Source organism: Triplophysa rosa, unplaced genomic scaffold, assembly GCF_024868665.1.
Source record: "Triplophysa rosa unplaced genomic scaffold, Trosa_1v2 scaffold438, whole genome shotgun sequence".
NCBI classification, from domain to species: Eukaryota; Metazoa; Chordata; class Actinopteri; order Cypriniformes; family Nemacheilidae; genus Triplophysa; species Triplophysa rosa.
Genome location: NW_026634441.1, coordinates 51,437 through 72,842, shown reverse-complemented (window position 1 = coordinate 72,842; position 21,406 = coordinate 51,437). Strand labels below are relative to the sequence as shown.

At 36.1% G+C, this 21,406-nt stretch overlaps 2 protein-coding genes across 4 annotated transcripts; one reads left to right on the top strand and one right to left on the bottom strand.

Annotated features, from left to right (window-relative positions):
• Nucleotides 1-592: 592 nt before the first annotated feature.
• On the bottom strand, nucleotides 593-12,844 carry LOC130550829 (uncharacterized). 3 transcript variants are annotated; one of them, XM_057328329.1, is made up of 11 exons: nucleotides 12,545-12,844; nucleotides 11,914-12,237; nucleotides 9,707-10,039; nucleotides 8,157-8,471; nucleotides 6,990-7,145; nucleotides 6,674-6,772; nucleotides 6,455-6,589; nucleotides 4,161-4,463; nucleotides 3,204-3,506; nucleotides 1,977-2,289; nucleotides 593-1,016 (listed from the first exon to the last, which is right to left on the bottom strand). In XM_057328329.1, exons 1-11 carry the CDS (start codon nucleotides 12,588-12,590, stop codon nucleotides 992-994), a joined length of 2,352 nt encoding a protein of 783 aa, XP_057184312.1. In that variant the 5' UTR covers nucleotides 12,591-12,844; the 3' UTR covers nucleotides 593-991. The 3 variants fall into 3 exon arrangements, with proteins under 3 accessions (XP_057184312.1, XP_057184311.1, XP_057184313.1); XM_057328328.1 differs by having other exon boundaries at nucleotides 6,455-6,772; XM_057328330.1 differs by lacking the exon at nucleotides 4,161-4,463 and having other exon boundaries at nucleotides 6,455-6,772.
• A 641-nt stretch (nucleotides 12,845-13,485) lies between these two features.
• Nucleotides 13,486-21,051, top strand: LOC130550827 (elastase-1-like). Its single transcript, XM_057328325.1, has 5 exons — nucleotides 13,486-13,489; nucleotides 13,796-13,890; nucleotides 20,349-20,513; nucleotides 20,651-20,800; nucleotides 20,970-21,051. Exons 1-5 carry the CDS (start codon nucleotides 13,486-13,488, stop codon nucleotides 20,979-20,981), a joined length of 426 nt encoding a protein of 141 aa, XP_057184308.1. The 3' UTR covers nucleotides 20,982-21,051.
• The last annotated feature ends 355 nt before the right edge of the window (nucleotides 21,052-21,406 follow it).

Sequence of the window (21,406 nt, the reverse complement as noted above, 5' to 3'; positions counted from 1 at the left end):
TTGCCTGACATGAAATCAACAAATTGTACTATAAACACAAACAAGGCTGATTAATGGCAAAATTATCATTTGGCTTTTAGATACATAAAGATTTAAGATTTAAATTTTGCATTCAGATCTGATCAGAGAACAGATTTTATATGAGAGTAACAAAATATCTAAGCGTCATTTACTTATATACTTATATTCAACGTCATATTACTTATATAGCGATTTATAATGTAAAAGAAACACTAAAAGAATAGTAACTTCAACAATAAAGACAAAACAGAGATCACGATGATGTTTCTCAATGACGTGTACAGTATTATTAATACACACTGAACTTCTAAAAACTTCTTCGCAATGATAAAGACAGATTGTCATGTGATCGCAGCTGAACATCAACATAGGTTTTGGTGTTAGTTGTTATATAAATGTGTATAAAAGCTTGACAGGTTAGAGAAAGACTGTATAGATATTCACAAAGATCATCATGTATATCTGACATTTCTCATCATCAGATATTAAATCAATACTGTCAACAATCACACTATATAAAACATACGAGAGTCAAACTGATAATATGCTATGAAATAAAATGTGAGAAAAACAAACTTTAAAAGAACTAGATCTCAACAGCACACATGCGTTTATTTCTCATTTGAACAGGACAGTTCATGAAAGCAGCCAAATAAATGTGTTACTCTACACTGTAAAAAAAAATTGTACTGGTAATTTCATGCCAGTACTGTATCCATTTTTACAGACATTTTCATGAATGCTAAAACGCAACGCAATGCAGTGCCACATTTAAAATACAGATAAAACAACTAAAAAAACAATCCAGAAAATTCTTTGTATAATACAGTATGTTGTGCCCTGTTTAAACAGATTTTACAGTGAAGGTGTTGAAGTTGTTACACACTTGTGGTGTTATGCATTTATCAGCTCAGCATCTTATGCTTCATTCAGTAAAGCTTCATCTTCTTGAATCACAGACGTTGCTGATTCAGTTTCTCTGTTTTCGACTATATCTGTCAGAAAACGCAAAGAAAAATCTTGTGTGACTGAGGCGTATGTCTGGCAGTGTATTTACTTGTAGCTAATTACTTCATTACTATTCTTTATTACAACGTTCACTACCTTTTTTGCCATAAAAAAATACTTTTTACTCTTTAAGTGAAATGATCTACCCTCGCTCTCTCAAGCATCACTTCAAAGTGACGTAAATGAATGAAATAGGTGTACATATACAATAATATAATGCTAAGATTAATTATCACATTTATGCATGTTTGAGTATGATTTGAAGATGTGCAGGGGGAGGAGATTTTACACATGCGACAGGTTTCTGGAAAAATGACACCAGTGTATTCTCGCTCATGACTCCTCAGAAAGCCTCCTCACTCTTTGATTCTCCCCTCCTCTCAGTGCAATTATAGAATTGAGATGTCCTAAAAGATGGCTGAACCTATCTAATGTCTGGGTCACTGTTGGCTGGAGGACGGGGGAGCAAGGAATTGAGGAAGCATCGATTTGAGTACTGAGAAGCACTCCAGGAGTCGCTCCTACATCCTCCAGCCTTTGACCCATGCAGAAGCTGATCGAGCTTGTAGGACAGTGAGGATCGAGGAGTGGTGCTTCTCAAACTGAAGACTGCATAGTGTATCTCATATGATTTAGGGACGGTTTCCCAGACTAGATTAAGCCAGGATTAAGCTGTTTTCAGTTTAGACAGCTCTAACATTTATTTTAATCTACCTTTATACATTTCTTTGTTGTAGGATAAATGACTACTATGGGAGTCAATGGTGACCCAAAAAACATCTGTGTTCAGCACAACAAAGAAATGTATACAGGTTTGTAACAACTGGAGGGTGAGCAAATGACAACAACATTTTCTTTTTTGGGGTGAACTGTTCCTTCAAGCCCCGTACAGGAAACCAACCCTTAAATTTTAAATGTAAAATTGAAATTCAAGCCCTGGTACTTACTTACTGACAATAACCCTAAATCGAGATTTTTCCTGTGTACCCCTGGTGCTGATCCTCAGGTGATAAAGTCCAGAGTGTTCAGTCGTGATGTTTGTGATGGTGAGAGATCCAGTCTGATCGTCCACCTGCAGTCTGTCTCTGAATCTCCCATCAAGAACATCAGCATGTGATAAGAACGTGTCGTCCTTTCTGCTGAATTTAGCAATGACCTTTTTATCTCCAAACAGCCACTCGATCAGATCATCTGACTGTAGTTCAGGCACATCAGTGTCTAGATTAACAGAATCTCCCTCCATTACTGACTTCACATCACCTGTACCAACATCACACAGGAGAGAAACAGGGCAATTCCAGCGTTATGGATGTTTTTATCATACAAAGCTTGTAAACATATAAACTCTAAGAGAATGTATTTATTACAATATACTGAATCATCTGTTTATATTTCACAAAATTATATATATACTGTATCTTTATATACTGTATATTCTGTTTACATTTCACTATGCATGAGTTTTTTTAGTTTAAAAATAGGAAATAAACATGCATTACGGATAAGGCAAAAAAGGTTATTATAGTTTTGATTTTAGTTTTATTCATATTTTCAATTAGCTTTTATTTTTAGATTTTTATGTTAATTTTTAATTATTTTTTTAATGTAAAGTTTTAGCAATTTTGGTATATGCTTTTGTCATTTTATGATTTGTTTGTTTATTTTTTATGTTGCTATTAATTAATTTTATTTTTTGTTTATTTTAGTTTGTGTTATTATTATAATTGTAGTGCTTTAAACCTATTTCAGTTTATTTTTAGGCAACATTTCAATTTTTCATTTAGTTGAAGTTTTTCCAATAATTTTTTACTCATTATTTGATTTGATTTGATTTTAATGAACAGAAGCATTTTCAAAGTTTAAATTTTAGCAAACTAAAATAACCTTGCAAACCAGAACCAATAAAAACCTCAGGGCAGACCTCACATGGGTGTTTAAACCACCAGCTATTGAGCCTAAGCTATCAGTATGGTGAAAACCTTTTGGCACTGGCACACAGATAGAATTCTATTGGAGGAAAAATGTGAATGCATTGCTCATTAATTGGCTGTTGGCAAACATGTCAAATCAAAGACTGCAGATTTTAGCCTAGGATCATAAAAATCTTTTAGGATTCTTAGAATTAGTCTCAGATGGCCAAATGATGTGTGCATGGTGCACCCCACTTTACTCACAATTGACATAAACACTGAATGTCCTGTATGAGATTCTTCCATCAGAGTGGATGTGTTTCAGTGTGTAAACTCCCTCATCTTTCTGTCTGATGTTTGTGATGGTAAGATCTCCGGTTTCAGGGTTCATCTCCAGTCTACCTTTCATTCTCTTATTATCTGTATATATGGTGTCGTTTCTCTCTCCATTCATTCCAGTTACTAGAGTAAGTTTTTTTTTTTTCTCTGAGGTCCATTTCACCCAATCACCTCTCTGTATCTCAGCTTCAGTGTGTAGAGTGACCGATTTTCCCTTCTCAGCTTTCACTGTTGCAGCAAACATATGAAAACAAGCAGAAAACACTAGTCACATCTCAGATCTAATACTCCATGAAGTCCAGTAGAGACATCTGAACAATTTCAGTTTGACCAGGTAAGTTTACTAATGAAGATGCAATATGAAGTTTGTAGTTACTGCATGACCACTAGCATACTTTTAAAATCAAACATTAATTCTAAAAGTACTGTTTAACCTCTTTCACACATGATAATATAGCCACGATTTTGGATTCTCACAGCTGCAAAGAAACGAGAATGCTGGAGTCGTTTTCACCCAAGTGACATTTTTTAATTGGAGACATTTTTTACTAAGATATTTTAAGAAATGTTGGTAACAAAAAACTTTTGCACACATTGACTTCTGGACACAAAACCAAAGACAAATTAATGGATACCAACGTTTTTTGTTTCACTTTCATTTGGTTGCAGAATGCTGTTGTCACTTCAGTGAATTACTGCAATGTCTGTCTTCAGAACGGAACTAAATAGATTTATAATGTTTAAAAGTAAATATCTTGATTTCACTTTATTTTGATAGCTCACTTTAGACATTATAATGACTAAAACAAACTTTGCAACCACATGTCAACTAACTCTTATTGGAGTATTAGTAGGGTTGGGTATCGGCTTAGGACTGCTTACCATAGATGGTAACATTGTATTTCCTGTTTTTTGTCTCTCTATTGCTATAAATATGGACTTCATAAAGTCCAGAGTGTTGAGTTGTGATGTCTGTGATGGTGAGAGATCCAGTGTTATGGTTCAGCTGCAGTCTGTCACGGAATCCGTCATCAGTATAGCTATAATATAAGGCCCCTCTGGTAAATTGAGCTATAAGATTGTTTTCAGCTGTAAATGTCCACAGTATCAGATCGTTTGTCTGTATTTTAGTAACACCAGTATATAGAGTGACAGAATCTCCCAATTTTACTGGCCTTTCACCGTCTTCGTTTATAACAGCAGCACATAGAAGAGAAAAACACAAAACATCCCATCGCCTCACTAAATGTGTATTAATGGAATAGTTCATTCAAAAATGAAATTTACTCCACAGCAGAGGTTGCCTTAGACTTTTTCATTTTGACAGACAGGCTTCGTCATAATCTATTATTACCCGTCACTATGGTCAAAATCCGTTTTTGGAAGTCGTGCCACTTGGCGGCCATGTTTGCAACGCCTCCGGGAAGCTATTTACGTCATTGCAAGCACAGTCCTACTTGAATGGGGGAAGGCAGATGTTTTTAAATTGCTGGCAAAAATCACAAACAACATACTGTTTAAAAACAACATTTAAACATGACATCAACTGTACCATAACTTTTGTTTCCTGTGCTTAAATTGCACTAAAAAACATTTTTTTCCAGATCACTTTAGATACTATGCATGCGCAAAGCTTGGCAAGTACTTCACAACACTAATTTACGGCTCCTTTACGGCTGTTTAAATGGTAACCGGAGGACGTGGTCACAGCCTGACCCTGTCAACACTGCCGTTTTCACACCCATCTCCCGCCACCCTCTTGTTTTGTTATTTCTCCCATGAAACTCCCGAAACGCGACCGCGGGTCTCCCGTATTTTGGTAGCCAAATGTTGACAGGTGAGACAGCACAGAAGACAGGACTGGAAAGACTCAAAATAAACTGGAGCGTCAAGTGGAAGATTTGATTATTATAACTGATAGTAAACAAGTTTATGCCATTTCATATACCTATGTAATAAAACTGTAGAAATCATTGTATATTCTGTATCTTTTATAAAACAAATTGATGTCAGTCTGTGACGATTGGCTCTTTTAACAGGAAGGCGGGACTTCCTTCGCTTGAGCGGCCATATAGGGAGCCGCAGAGATGACCTGTTTTGTAGGCTAACCCGGAAGTAAGCGCAACGCTGGTTCCCTCAACCGAAAGCCTGTGCATTTTCCCCATAGACTTTTGGAAGATTGCGCAAAATAAGCTCTGTGATTAACAAAGATTTATGATGTTTAGACGTTTTGCCTATCAAGATAATCTTTACAAATTAACAAGACATTTGTTACTTTTGAAGCCGAAATACAATCGGCAGAAGTAAAAAGCTAATAATGAATGCTATAACAGACTACACTTAAAGGTCGCTCGATGTCAACGTCACCACCACCAAGCCTCCGACAGCTCTTTCAAACTTTATTAAAAATGTGTTCCCTGGTAAATCATCACTCCGTGAATGAATCTACGTCTCCGCATCTATGTTTTAAGAGATTTGTGCCCATGTAGCATTTTTCGTGAGCTTTATATGCGCGATGACGTCTAACGTCCCTGCCAAAGTAAGTAGTCGCTTTTAGCACTTGTTAGCAACCGCCCTTTTAAAGAAACAATAAAGGTTTAAAAAATCACAAGGTTTTTTTAACCACAGAACTTATTTCAGGCGATTTACCAAATACCAATTCAAAAAAACCATTGACTTTGGAGCGATGGAACCGGAAGTCCTAAAATGCTAACTCGCTTCGGGGGTTTGCATACAAGAAAACGTCATCTCTGCGGCCCCCTATTGAGCATTGCATTCCTCCCCATTCATTGTAATGGCAGTGAAACACCTTGTTCATATTAATATCTTTGCTATGGTGCAAGGTGACGTTACTTGCTAATTAGCATGTTCATGATGTCATCACGCTGTACTTTCGTTTACTCTCTGAACTTACTGTATTTTAATACAACTGAATGCCCAGTAAAGCCGTTGTCTTTACAAATTTAATGTTTCTGTTGTCAGACATGAAATAATAATTACAGACAAACGTTTATGTTCATAAGTCCAATCAGTAACAATGACAGGTGCTTGTAAACCCTGTTTTGTATTCATTCAATCATTCACTCACTCACAGATAAGCTGCAGTTTGGTCATGTATGTGCGGTTTGATCGTCATGTTATTATGAGAAGTGTAAAAAGGTTCGTTTTATACATACCTATGACACTAACAGTGAACAGAGAGTATGATTTTCCTCTGCTGGTGCTGATCTTCACTTCATAAAGTCCAGAGTCTTCAGTTTTCATGTTTGTGATGGTGAGAGATCCAGTTTGAACATCCAGCTCCAGTCTGTCTGTGAATCTCCCATAAGGCTTATCGTTATCATAGGTACAGATCTTGTTCTTCTTTCTATTGATTATGGCTATCCTCCCAGTACCTTCAAAGCACCACTCTATCTGATCATCTCTCTGTATGTCAATATCATCAGTGTGTAGAGTGACAGAATCTCCCTTCATCACTGACACTGACTCTTTACCTGCACACAGAAGAGAGGAACAAATGAGTGTAATATACACATAACAAATTAACGTTCACATGTAACATTTTTGTGATTAACACTATAAATGGTTGATTTATTAAAACAAATTGATAACACATTAACTTTGTAGCTGGTGTAGCTATTTTGTATTTATCAATAATGTGATGATCAATAATGATTTCCTATTGCTGTATCAACTGAAGCTTACACTCACCCACTAGTTTCCTTTGATCAGAGATCTTGCATATCGAAACCAAGCAAAAGTATATCACAGCACCAACACCAATAATAGCAGCAGCAATACCAGCAGGAATAACATTCTGGAATAAAATGCAAAGGCCCACCATTTCACCTGAAGACCAATCCGGTTCTGTAAACATAGAGAGAGATACTTGAGATCTGTAACACCTGAAGAAAGAGACACACTTCTGTAGAGAGAGAGAGACTCATATTAAATATGAAAAACACTACATTAAAATCCTATTAAATAGGATGGTTGAAACCAAGGCCAGTATCGATCAATTCGTGTGGTGTGATGATTTCCTTAAGGAATGGTTTATTATACGACACAATAATGTTGACAATAATTGTCAGTTACAGTAGTGTTAGGTTTGTGTGAGTTCAATGATTTAGAATGAAAAAATGAACTAAGGTTAAAAATATTTAACACCTAAAATCACATCTGAACCTAACCCTACACGATGCATATCTTGGTGCACAGATCACATACATGTACGCACACGATAAAACTTGGTACGTATGTAGTTCTCATTGACCTGAACAACATTTGCACTGACACCTAGATCCGCCCAACAAGAAGTCGGCCATTTTTGAGATTTAGCAAAAAAGTGCATATGGTTAACTTTTAAATACTCCTCTCGGCGGATTCATGCAGTTGTCACCAAACTTGGTGAACATGATGCCAACACGATGAAGATGCTAAATTGCAAACAAATTCCCCCTCGTGGAAACAGAAAGTGAGTGATTTCAATCAAATTTAAATTGTATGTTTGGTTTGTAGTAGGGGTGCACAAATAAATAACATCTGACACAGACGTGTGCAAAGCATGGGGCTGAGGATGCACTTCAAATATGTATCCAGTATAAACAAAAATGGTGCATTTACACTGCAAACAAACTTACACGGGAATAATGAATTGTTTTATGTTTGTTGAACAGTTTAACAATTTATATTGGTTAATTGGTTGGTATTATTGCAAATTGTTATGATATATTGTAATTTTAGGTTTCTAGTACTGACAACAATATTAGAATAATATATACCTAAATAAATAATATACTTCAAATGAATAATTGACAGTTTCTGACAATGTAACATGTATTTCAGTTCCATCAGTGTACATAGAGAAAAATGACTCACCCCTGACATTAACTGTGTATCTCCTGTGAATGGATCGTCTTCTGCTGCTAATGTTCATGCGATATTCTCCAGAGTCTTCAGTTGTCATGTTTGTGATGGTGAGAGATCCAGTCTCACCCTTCAGCTTCAGTCTGTTTCTGAATATCTCATTATCACCATTATATACAGTGAACAGTTTGTCTGCTTTTAATACTTTAGCTATCCAAGTGCCTTCACCTCCAAACATCCACTGTATCAAATAATAGGTCTGTATGTCAGTATCAGTGTACAGAGTGACAGAGTCATCCTCCATAACTGATACTGACTTTATTGCATCTGTATCAACATCATAAAAACGATAAAGAACAATTATTAAACCCAGTTATTAAATACATGGAACTGAGGTATTAGGAATGACTAGGTACTAGGAATCAGTTAAACAATCAGGCAATTCCATGCAAATGACAAGCTTACCACGCAAAGTGTTTACCAAAGATTTTCACCATTGATAGCACGTTAACATTTGGTGGTTTAAATACCCATGTGAATTGTCTCTTACAGTTTTTAAAGTTTTATTTCTTTAAGCATGGCTTTCTATAGCCATGAAGTGCCACTTTCAGAAAGGTCACATGAGTTTAGTACAAAATGAAATTTCACCCTGTCGCTAACACACCTTGATCCTTTTGCGAGTCCGTAACTTTAGGTCAAATGTCTTCTTTCGCTTAGTCTTTCTGAATTGATGTTAATGTTCTTTGATTTTTTTCTTATCCTATACTTTCTAATTACAATATAATTGTCTATATTGTATATTGTTTTTTTGCTGATTTGTACATTGCCTATTTCTATATTATTGTATATTATTATTATTTTTTTATCATCTGTGTTCTGTCTTGTTGCTGTCTTTCTGTTGCACTGTGGAGCTTCTGTCACTATAACAAATTCCTCGTATGTGTAAACATACTTGGCCAATAAAGCTCATTCTTCATTCATTCTAATTATTGGTAAGTGTTACATTTTGTGTAAAAACCCAAAACTTTAATCCCACTTCAAACAATAATAGCATTCAAATACAATGTATATAAATAAAGTCAATTAATAATAAAAACATCAATATCTATTAATAAGAAAGTGATAAAAAATGTTGAATGCTCTTTTTCTTAATATGCTTTCACATCAATATTTTTGTGCCCTCCCTCCTTTCTTCCCTATTTTAGAAGATGTCTTCCTTGGGAAATCATATAAGTGATCTAAATTAGATTGCTTAAAAGGTTTCATTTACCTCTTTAAAAATCTGTTGCCACCTTTTAAATCAGTTTTTAAATATTCATATACTGTAAAACAGTTTTAAGATCCCATAAAGTTTTACCCTTACAAGTCAGACTGATTACAAACTCTTTCTCTCTACCACCTTACATGCATACTTTCTTTTGTAGTGTCCAAGAACAGAACAGTAGTTACAAAACTAAACATCACACATTGGTTTCTTAGCCTTAATATTGAATTCAGAATGTTCACAGACTGATAATATAAATAAGATCTCTATATTATATTGATGGATTGAAGGCACTCACCACTGACAGTAATCCTGAATGACTGGTGTATGGTGTGTGTTCTGCTGTTCGTGATCTTTACTTCATAAAGTCCAGAAAGATCAGTTGTGATGTTTGAGATGATGAGAAATCCAGTCCGATGATCCATATGCAGTCTGTCTCTGAATCTCTCATCATATGCATTATATTCAGGGACGACTGCAGTCTTTCTGTCAAGCTCAACTAGAGGAGAGTTTTCAAACCTCCAGCATATCACATCATAGTTCTTGATAAGAGGAACATCAGTGTGTAGAGTGACAGAATCTCTCTCCATCACAGACACTAACTTCATTTCATCTGGAACACCAAACACACCTGAACAACACAAACAATCACTTCATTGTTTACACGTTTTTTTGTCACTTTGGAGAGAAGTACCTAAATGTAGGGGTGTAACGGTGCGTTCATTCGTACCGAACCATCATGCCCTACTCCCTTTGAAGGGCAGAGCCCTTGGAGTTTAGACTTTGGAGTGAGCAGGGCACGTGCGCGCCATTATGTAGACGTTTGGAATGCACTTGGCAAAGGAAGCGACGTAATTTTCTCATTATCTTCAGCTGTCATGTTCCTGTGACAACGCAGCATGGTGTCCATCAGCATAAAGCATACTGTTGCAAATAAACATACATTTTAGATTTTAAAAAGTTTGATATATACATTAGTGTTTATATATTATATAGCATATTTTAAAAACTTTTTAAAATCTAAATGTATGTTTATTTGCAACAGTTATGCTTTATGCTTAAATGATGCCATTAAAATATCGCCCTGTGACGGTTCGGTATGAATACACGTACCATTACACCCCTACCTAAATGTAAACAGAAACTTTGAAAACAGCATCTCTAAGGCCACATACAAGTCTTGTAGATGTATAAACAAACATCTAGAAGAGAATGTGTTCATACAATCTAGTAATTGTTCAGGTGAATATCTGAGTTTAATAAATACTAGTAACAGTTACTGCAGACTGCACGAATATGGCTTGTTTGAAAGGGTTGCACTGACATAGCTGCACATATCTCAACAAACCACAAGAATTCTGGAACAATGCCCTGTGGACAGACAAGACTAACGTGAACGTTTTTGGCCACCACCATACAAAGTGCCACTTGACGAAAACCAAACACAGCATATCAGCACAAATACCTCATAACAATGTTGTGTGAGGTTGCAGTGTTTGGAAGAATCCACCAGCAGAACCCGTCTAGCGGAAAGGTGAAGGTTTTAGCGCGTTCTATCTTTTCAAAGGTTTTGTTATTGTTTTAACATTACCCACCTTTTTTGACTCCAATAGATAAAACCTTGATATTTCTAATATACAGTAATTGGATTGTGATTGCATTTTGACTATCTGGAAATAATTTAATATTCATTAATCAATTTGCATACAAATCATTTTAGAATAACTCTTGATTTCAAGTAACAATTAGGATGAGATGAGACCTTTGTACCAATCACACTGAGACATGTCAAATGACACCAAACTTGAATATTTAGCCAGATTGATATAATGTGGTATTTCATATATAGTTTACATGTCAGTTTTAAGAGAATGGAAACAGATGTGAGGGTTTGAATTCACTGGGGCAGGGAAGTGCATTGAATTTTAAGAGGTTCTGTGTCTTTTAGAATGTGGTGCCCTTTTGGTGTGGACACCTTGCACCGGCCTTACAGTTGTGAGCAAGTTATAGCCACTAAAAGTGTCTCTACAAGTGTTTTTTCTACAAAAGTGTGAAAAGAGTTCACTGTTGGAGATTACATGCATCAACTCACCACATTTGTGTAAAATGCAACAGACTTTTCACATATAGATGTGAATGCCTTGCGACCCTGCCAGTAACGGATGATGTAGTTTTCAGTAGCTCATGTGGACTGTCATGTCGTACAGTTCACTGAAGCTCATCGTACCACTGTTTTGCCTGTTGCAAGTGCTTTGTCCAATTTTATGTTTTTGTGTGTTAAAAGTCTAGTAGTAATATCATTATATATAAATAACAATTTTATTCATTAGTCATTTTCTAATCATTTTCGGATTTTAGCCAAGAGCATCCTGAGATTTTAGTATCAAAGTTCAATAACCACACATGTGTCAAGGGATCAAGGAAATGTTGATTTCTCAGTTTATTACCCCCTTACATCAGAGTGCTGGATAATTATGTAAATAAGTAAATGCTTGAGATACTTACCCTGTACATTAAATATCTTTGTTGTAACCCCTCTGCTGTGGATCTCTAGTTTGTAAAGCCCAGTGTGTTCAGATCGGACGTTTACGATTGTGAGATCTCCAGTCTGATCATCCACCTGCAGTCTGTCTCTGAATCTCCCATCAGTGCCATTAGAGAAAACCTTATTTGTCTCTCTGTCAAATTTAAATATGACATCCTGTTTATTTCCAATCACCCACTCGATCACATCATCTCTCTGTAGTTCAGTAAGTTCAGTGTGTAGAGTGACAGAATCTCCCTCCATCACTGACACTGACTTCACTTCATCTGCATCACCAAACACACCTGAACAACAGAGAAACACTGTCAGTACAAAGATTCGATTGAGATCATTGAGTGATGTCAGGTTTTCATTAAATATCACATTAAATATGAAGTTAAGATATCTGCTGTATTGTGTCAATCTGCCCATCATGTGATCGTTCAAAAACAACTTGAAGCCATTAACAGGGTTACAAAATATGTGAGCAAAAGAATGGAAAATTATATCTGCATCTGTCATAAAATGTCACCGAACTAATCTAAATCGTACACAAAAGTTTTCGCCTTGTGGGTAAGTGAAAGCAAATGTGTTGTATATAAATGAACTTACCGTAGATGAATAAAGAGACAATAAAGAGTAAAGAGATTGTCTTCATGTTGTTGGTGGTGTCTAAAACGACTTTGTTTCAATAAAAATTTAACGCGAATCGTGCCAGCCTAAACTACGTTCAGTATACGTCTCCGTCGTGATACAAAAAAGTACGCCTGTCAGTTATCATTTATAGCGCATGACACCACGATCTCAATGCATCATTAACTGACTATTTATGTGCTAGCCTATGAAACACAAATTAGTAACTTTACGTTGCTTTTCCACCGTCGAACCAAACTGTTCTCCTAGCTTTACTTTCATTCAGTGTCGAACCGGTCCAGCCGGTGCAGTGGTTTCATTTTTACACTGTGGCATGTTAACCTAACCAGCTCTTTGGAATGTAATACAAAGTTGTTGTCTTGGTAACGCAAGAGTTTACAGACAACATGAGATGAAAATTGGGTTATGGAGGACGATCTGTTTCGACCGCATTTTTGTTTTGTCTGTTGTTTGCACATTGTAGTTGTACGTCGTTAAAGCTCTCCAGACTCGAATGACTGAAAAATTAACCTTAATTAAATTACAGCACATTTAAATTGCATTTTCTGAATCTTTTGCTGGATGATTTGATGTTTACAGACATGTGTCATTATTTGCTGCCTTAATTTGATCATTTACAATCAACTAGCTTTGCAAGTTATTTTAGCTTTTTACATCACTTCAACATATCAAAATAAGTGAAGCCATTTCAACTTTTTATTTTTATTTTAACCTTTTGCATTAATATCCACCTAGTGGAACCAAAAATCTCCAGTTTTATGTTGCTCATGTTTCATGAAGAACCCTCTTTAGAGTTGTTGGTGTCAGGACCAGGTCATCTGTAAATGATTGACAGTTATTTGAAACTGCTGGAGAAAATGTTTCATGTGATTTTACTCTGTTGGTGCTGGTGGAGTCTGATGGGTGAGTGATGTGTGTTTTACTAACTTCACCAGTGATTGTAAATCAGTCGATATGAGGCTGATGTAAACTGTGTGATATATCAGTCGATCTGCTTCTTCATCTCATCATCTTGGTTTTGTGATGAAACATTTTTAAATATCATCAAAATTATGTTCCTCCAACTTCATTCATTTATTCTCTAGACCTACTGTTACTGTTACAGCAGAGAAAATGTTTGCATCTTGTTGAATAATAGAAACTCTACAAGCTTGTGTTGATATAAATATCTGCCTGCAAGACTTATAATTCTTCTTGTTTTATTTTCAGGTGTGTTTGGTTTGGAGTCTGTGTCAGTGACTGAAGGAGAGTCTGTTACTCTCCACATGAATATCACTACAGAGGAAAGACGGAATCTGGTGGAAGTTTGGACCCACAGATAGTTGGCATCCCAGTCCATCATGCTTGGGTGTCACACTCCTCTATTGAAGGGCCTCATCCTTCAAGTGGTCAGTGTAACGGAGACCAGAGCTGTGCAGTGTGTAAACCTCACTCCCCGACCTCAAGAGGCGCTCTAGTGACAGACGCTAAAGGCTCTTCTAAAGATATTCAGTACTATTAATTCAATGGCCAAAGAAAACAACTCGAACCGTCCAGAATCCCAAAAAAATAAAATTTTTGATTTATAAAAATGTATATTCAGTGGCTTTCCCTGATCATTACACACTTTAAAGTATCTTCTCAACTTTAAAGGACATTAAACTCATGGTGTTAAAGTCACAGTTGATCAAACACATTCAGTGTGAAAGACGACGGCAGCAGAGCTGTGAAGACCAAACTGACCACGACCACAAACCCCCGAAGACCAAAAAAAATATGAGAACTTGAGTCCTGTCAGTTCTTCTTTTCATTTTCCACACACATCTTCTGCTGATCTTTATCTCACAGATGTTCATCTTCAGCCTCACTCAAGAGGTGCTCTAGCGACAGACACCAGAGGAACGCTGGTTTGAGAACCGCGAGTAGAACCGGTTGCACATGGGCCTGTATGATAGACAGTTATCTTGTGTTAGGCACTTAGTAAAGTGTTCTCAGTTATGACCAGGTGGTGTTTTTCTAGCCCAGGTCACAACAGCCCACAATCAATTCTGATAAAGAGAAATAAGATTGTGAGATAACCATGAGATCAAGTTTATATGAAAGTTGGAGTCTCAAAACACATAGATGAGATTTGATCTTATTTTGAACACGCATCGTTTATATGCAGTCTTTAAATAAAAATAAACTAAAAATAAGAAGAAGTAGAGAAGAAAGAGGAAGTGTGTTTGTGGTAAATGTGTTGAGCGTCTGTTTAATGAGAAATTATCTCATGGAAAACTGAGGCCTTCAGCATCTCAAAGTGACACATGACCCTGACAGATCATTTCTACTGATATGAATGTGAATATGTGAGAGAACAGAGGTGAGAAACAGCACACCATCTGAAAAATAACCTCAAAAAACATCATAAAAACATTTATATCACATCACTTGTTTCATATTATACGTGGATTTGACATGCCGATATATTCACATTACACGTTATGTCACAATATTGTATTTTTGTTCATTAGAACGCAGGCTTTTTATAGACAGCTCTGTGTGCTCTTTATACAGAAGACGTCTGTAAGAGACAGCGCCTGTTTTATTCAACTTATTCAAAGTACAACAAAACATGAAATACATTAAAGCACTCGCATGTTCATTTTTGTTTTTATGAACTGTACGCATCATCAGTGATCAGAAGTGACCAGTCAAGGGTCAGTCCTGTTTCTCCAAAACCACCTACAGTAGTGTTTGCATCTTTATGAGGGCCTGTGATCCCTCACCAGCTCAAGACTGTTCAGTGCTGTGGAAAACTCATGTGGAGTGATGTGGAAGTGTTTGTGTGACCATCAGAGGCTGTATAGAGGAGGCCTGACCTTTGACCTTTATCTCTCAAGCTTTCCCAACATGACTGGCCTTTCAGAGGCACTGCAGTGTTTGCTGGAACTTACAGTCTTCAGCAACTGAACATCTGCTCATGACATTATTCATATATAAAACTGATTAATTACTGACTTTTCTAAAGAAAACAACTGCAGATTGTCTTCTTCTTAATTCAGTTTTATGGCGGGTAGCACCAATGTAAAGATGCATTATCGCCATCTACTGTGTTGGAGTGTGAACCAGAGTTTGCTCTTCCCAAAAACAAATAAATAAAACATTTTCATATTAATAATATTTAGATCTTCTAAATTATCTTAACCAACTGTTCTTTTAAGATAAAGAAATAAACTCTCTATTCCATAAGTGTATATATTTTTAAGCTTTATAAGTTCATCCACTCCCCTCCTTCTTTGCTCTTCATCATCTCTCGCTCATTGTAACACGTTTGACAAACGCAAATAACATGTTCTTCTGACTCTTCTAATGCACAGTGCTCACATAATCCTGTTGGGTGTTTATTTATTATTTTTAGAGTTTTATTAAGTTTAGTATGTCCAAACCTTAACCTTGTTAGAATATTTTCCTCTTTAGTGCTTCTTTTATTTTCCTCCCTACGCCTACTTCTTGTTGGATTTCATAAAGTTGAAGTCCGGTATTACCTGTATCCCATTTATGTTGCCATTCCTTATTGGCATATGCTTTAATTACTGCTTTTGCTTCACATTTACCAAATGAGATATTAATGATCTCCTCCTTTTCAAAAGCCTTTTTTGCTAATCCATCAACCTTTAAATTTCCCTTAATTCCCTTAAACTGGAATTCACATAAAAGTGCAGTTTGTCCTCATGGGGCTCAAAGTTAATGCCTTGCAGTGATGTCTGTAGCGCCATCTAGTGGTTAAACGTGTAAAAACAGCGAACTCGGCCAGGCAGCGCTGGACTTCTGGTGTTAAAATGGCGGCTGGTTAAAGAGCTGCATTACCGGAATCTCACCACCAAGAACAGTCTTTTCACACATTTATAAATCAGTAGAAGAGATCTGTCAATGTTCTTTGAGTTCTTAATGGTTCTGCTTTTTGTGTTTAGACAGTTTTTTTCAGCGGAGAGATGCTGAACACATTTATATAAAAATATGTAGTTCCTCTTTCTTATTTTCTTTCACCTCGTTTCTTTTTTTAATCACTTGACTGTATTATAATGATTTTTTTAATGTGCATTTTATAGAAATAATCATTCATTTCTGTTTTAAGAATGTTGGTAAAAGAAAAGGAAACACTCTTTTCTGAAATGATTATTGTTTCAGTGTAAATGAGCCAGTGGCTTTATTTCAGTTGTTGTTCTGAAAATGACCACAAGATGGTCGCATATGCTTATGTTTATTTTCTCCTTAGTCACATGTTTAAAGAAGACGAACTGTAATTGGATAACTGAGATTTATGTACAAGTTTTTCAAGTAAAACGGCTAACATGTTTTAGCAGTAAAGAAAAGTCTCGTGTTTTTATTCAAATACAACACAGAAGTGCATGTGAATAAATGGACGTATGTAAAACAGTTCATGAAATGGTCTGGTCATAAATATGAAACAGTGAGTGTCATGAGTATTATGGGATGTATAATCTAAAAAGCGAGTACCACTTGAAAACACACCTAGAACACAGTAGGTGGCGGTAATGCACCTTAACGTTGAATGCCAACTGCCATAAAACACGAAGAAGAAGAAGAACGACGTGACTTTCATTTCCGTTGTTTTCGCTCCTGTTTGGTGAGCACGTCTTTCGTTTTATTTATTTAATATAACGCTTAATTCTAGTGGTGTCGAGATGAAGACTCATGCCATAAAACAAAAGTTAAAAAAAAGTTTATACAACTTATTCTGTCAATTATATTTCATTCATTCTGCTGTATATAGCACATACCTTGTACTACAATAGTCTATTCTTATTTTTTACTTGTACATATTTACATACATACATAGCTTTACACTCTCTATATCTTTATTCTTATGTTTATTGTATTGTATTTCTTATTTTTTTTATACCCATAGGACCTTATTTAAATCATTGTGTACTGTATTCTATTGTGTTATGGTCTCTGTGTACTGTTGTTGCTGTTTCTGTGTACTGGATGCTCCTGTCACCAAAACAAATTCCTTGTATGTGCAAACACACTTGGCAATAAAGCTCTTTCTGATTCTGAAGCTTTTCAGCCAAGTGCTTTATATAAAAGGGTTCATTTCCCGAGGCTTCATCTGCTCACAATACCATCTGGTGGCCAAAGAGTGTAAAACAAGCAGGTATATGGGATTCCTTTTGTGCCAATAAAAATGAACGTAAACTTTTAAAAAACGAACAAAATTATACAATGAGAAAGAAAAAAAAACACTTTGATAATGAAAACAATAAACTCAATTGCAAGAAAGTGACATGATTTTCAAATAAACTGCTATTTTTCTTAACAATTTTCTAAGTTTCGTTTTTGCAAATAATAGTTTTGAATTCGCTGCTAGATTTTTCATTTGCGCTTTCCGAGTTTTCGTTTACGCTTCTCACTTTTTCGTTCGCCTTTCTGGCACAAATCTCATGTGTAGGCAGGACTTATGGCCGCTTTACGCTGATTGGCTAGTGAGTTTTTGATTGATAGCTCCCTGACAAGCAAGTCGATACTGAAGACAGTACAGTGCAACGAATCTTAGAGAACGATCTGCATGCTGTTATCTTTATTGTTTGTACTTAAAACTACTTTCTTATTCAGTTAGTATATAAGTAATTGGTATTTGAAGTTGGTAAGTCATGCGCGGTGTGGATCCAAGTGTCCTCCTCACCCTCAGGTAAATGAATGTAATTCAGATAATAAAGAAAATCACTAAAGTTTTATTCCTGTACAGTAGAAATTCTGTCTTTACTAAGCGCATTCATTGTGTGCTTTATATTTTTTGTCAGGTATTATTTTATGGCCTAGTAAGATAATTTTCTTAAAAAGGAACAAACAACTTGCATTATAACATCCAATAAAGACACGTTACAGATTATTGGGTTGTGAGAAATGAACGTGCTAAATGAAAACATTGCTGCATAGTTACTGTACAGAGAAACTTTTAGCGATTTTATTATCTCGGTTACATAAATGTACCTGAGGGTGACTTGTGTCCAGCTGAGGAGGAGGATGACGATGTCGCTCTTGCATACAGTCTCCTTTTAAATAATTAAGTCCACGTATAAGTTAAGTACTGTATCATTCTTTTTAAACTCATGGTGAATGTACAGTATTACACCCCTTTCTTTACATTCACAGAAAGTACACCTCATAAAACACTACCAATACATTCAAATGACATTTATGTTTTTTAAACGCTACAACAAAACAAATTCATAAGGTGACACAATTAAGAGGCCTTCAGAATGTTTTATTAATTTTAGTCTGCCTCTTGCAAACAACAATTTCATTATGTATTTACACACCTACATAAAACAGGTTAAAGAAAAGCAGAAGAGAGACTTCTTAAACTATAAACAAACATTTAAAGATAGAAACGATACATAAAATGCCACCACGATTATAATCTATAAATTAGAAATATGAACTGGAAGAATAACACTTTATTGTATATCTCCTCAAAACTCACTAGGCATGTCGTGTTCCTGATATCATTGTAATGATCAATTATAGACTGCTGTCTTGACGGCCTCTAAACCCACGTAAAGTTGCATGTGAATATGGCTATCTATCTATCCTGTATTTGCTCGACGTTGGCTTGTTGTTACGCCGTCATAGAGCCTGGAAGCGTGTCCCACTTTTAAGTGCGTGAAAGTTGGCAACCCTGCTAATATACTTACAAAATAAGAAAGTAATTTAAGTTCAAACACTAAAACAATACAATACAGAAAACCGCAAGCATATTGCTCTTTAATCCGCTGCACTGTCTTCAGTATCGTCTTCCTGGTCAGGGAGCTGTCAATCCAAATCTCACTAACCAATGAGAGTAAAGTGGCCATAAGTCCCGCCCACACGTGAGATTTGTGCCAGAAAGGCGAACGAAAAATTGAGAAGCGTAAACGAAAACTCGGAAAGCGCAAATGAAAAATCTAGCAGCGAATTCAAAACTATTATTTGCAAAAACGAAACTTAGAAAATTGTTAAGAAAAATAGCAGTTTATTTGAAAATCAAGTCACATTCTTGCAACTGAGTTTATTGTTTTCATTATCAAAGTGTTTTTTTTCTTTCTCATTGTATATTTTTGTTCGTTTTTTAAAAGTTTGCATTCATTTTTATTGGCACAAAAGGAATCCCATACAGGTACAGTACAGATGTGCCTGATGTTGTCTGTGATACACTGTATTTTGCGCCAGTTAAGGCTTAGAAATAACGGTGAAGAAATCCATTTCCACATAGACTAATTTAATTCAAAATATTTAAGTGTAATAATTTATTTGAATATTGTCTGGTGATATCTAACGATTGTATAACATAACTGTGTAATAAACGTATTGGCTTGAAATGAAAGGGGCTTTCAAATGTGTGTAAATAAATTATTTGATCATAATAAGCAGAAGGGGCAATATTATTATTCTAAAACTGGAAAGTCTCTGGGTTTAACTGGGCAGAGGGCAGTGAATGTGCTTGTGTAACTTTTATAAGCTGTCAAAATGTCGCGGCAAGATTCGAACCGCTTACTGAACCACTCAGGCGGAAGCGAGGCTTCAGACGTCATCTGTGACATCATTGGTCTAAAGCGATACGCGCTTCGCTGAAAGCATCCAGACTTCTCGACACACGCTCCGAAGCCTCTGCACAGAACGTAACTCATAACCCAAATACTGACCATGATAGAAAACTTCACGCATTTTTACAATGAAATATTATAACAATGAAATAATAAAAATATAATAACGTTGTGACAACTTGCCCCGCCTTTAGACGTCATGTTGTTTGTGTTCAGCTGGTGGTTCTCTCTCTGCTGTGCTGAAACAGGCCTATCTGCCCAGTGTGGATTATCAGACGTGTTCTCGCAGTGACTGGTGGGGCAGCACCGTGAAGAACACCATGGTTTGTGCTGGAGGTGGAGAGAACTCTGGATGCTTCGTAAGAACATCACATCACACCTGTCAGGAGGATCTGAAGAAATAGTTCAATCAAATATAAGCAATGAATCATATTTTCTACGAACGTTTTGCAAACATTCCCAAAACGTTATGAAAACGTTATTTGTTGTTTCTCAGGGTGACTCCGGCGGTCCTCTGAACTGTCTGGTCAGTGGAAGTTATTCCGTTCACGGTGTGACCAGCTTCGTGTCGTCTTTGGGCTGTAACACCAACCAGAAACCAACAGTCTTCACTCGTGTGTCTGCTTACATCAGCTGGATTCAGGGTGTAAGTGTTGCTCCATTACATCATCATCATGTAACTCACAATCATTCATTAACCGAACACATACACAACTAACACGAATAAAACAACACGTGTTTTAATAAACTGTAAACATGATCATATTCGTCGCATCTTCATATCTTTTAATAATGTTTTACTTTCTTCATTTTAGATCATTGGATAAAGTGGATCAGAGACAAACATCCTCCATTTTACCCACAATGCATTTCTGCCTCTGTAATGAGACAATAAACGTCTTATCTTCATCTGGTTTTGAATCAATTTATACATTGTGTTCATATCTGACTCAGTTTGTTCACTTAAAGCAAATTCAGTGGGTCATTTCATAAGGAATGAGTATAACTGAAATCATAAATAATTCAGTTTCTCTAGGACAGCTTCAAATGAGCTTCAGTCGGGTTGTGGTGACATGACTGTTGTGTGAGGCTTTTAAAATGTTTTTAAAACATTTAAAAACATTTTAAATGTTATTAAGGACAGATTGTCATGTGATCTCAGCTTTTTTGTTCTGGACACAGAAGTACATCCACATGAACTTGTTTTTGGTGTTAATCTTGAGTACCTATTCAGTAGTATTGCATACGTCGT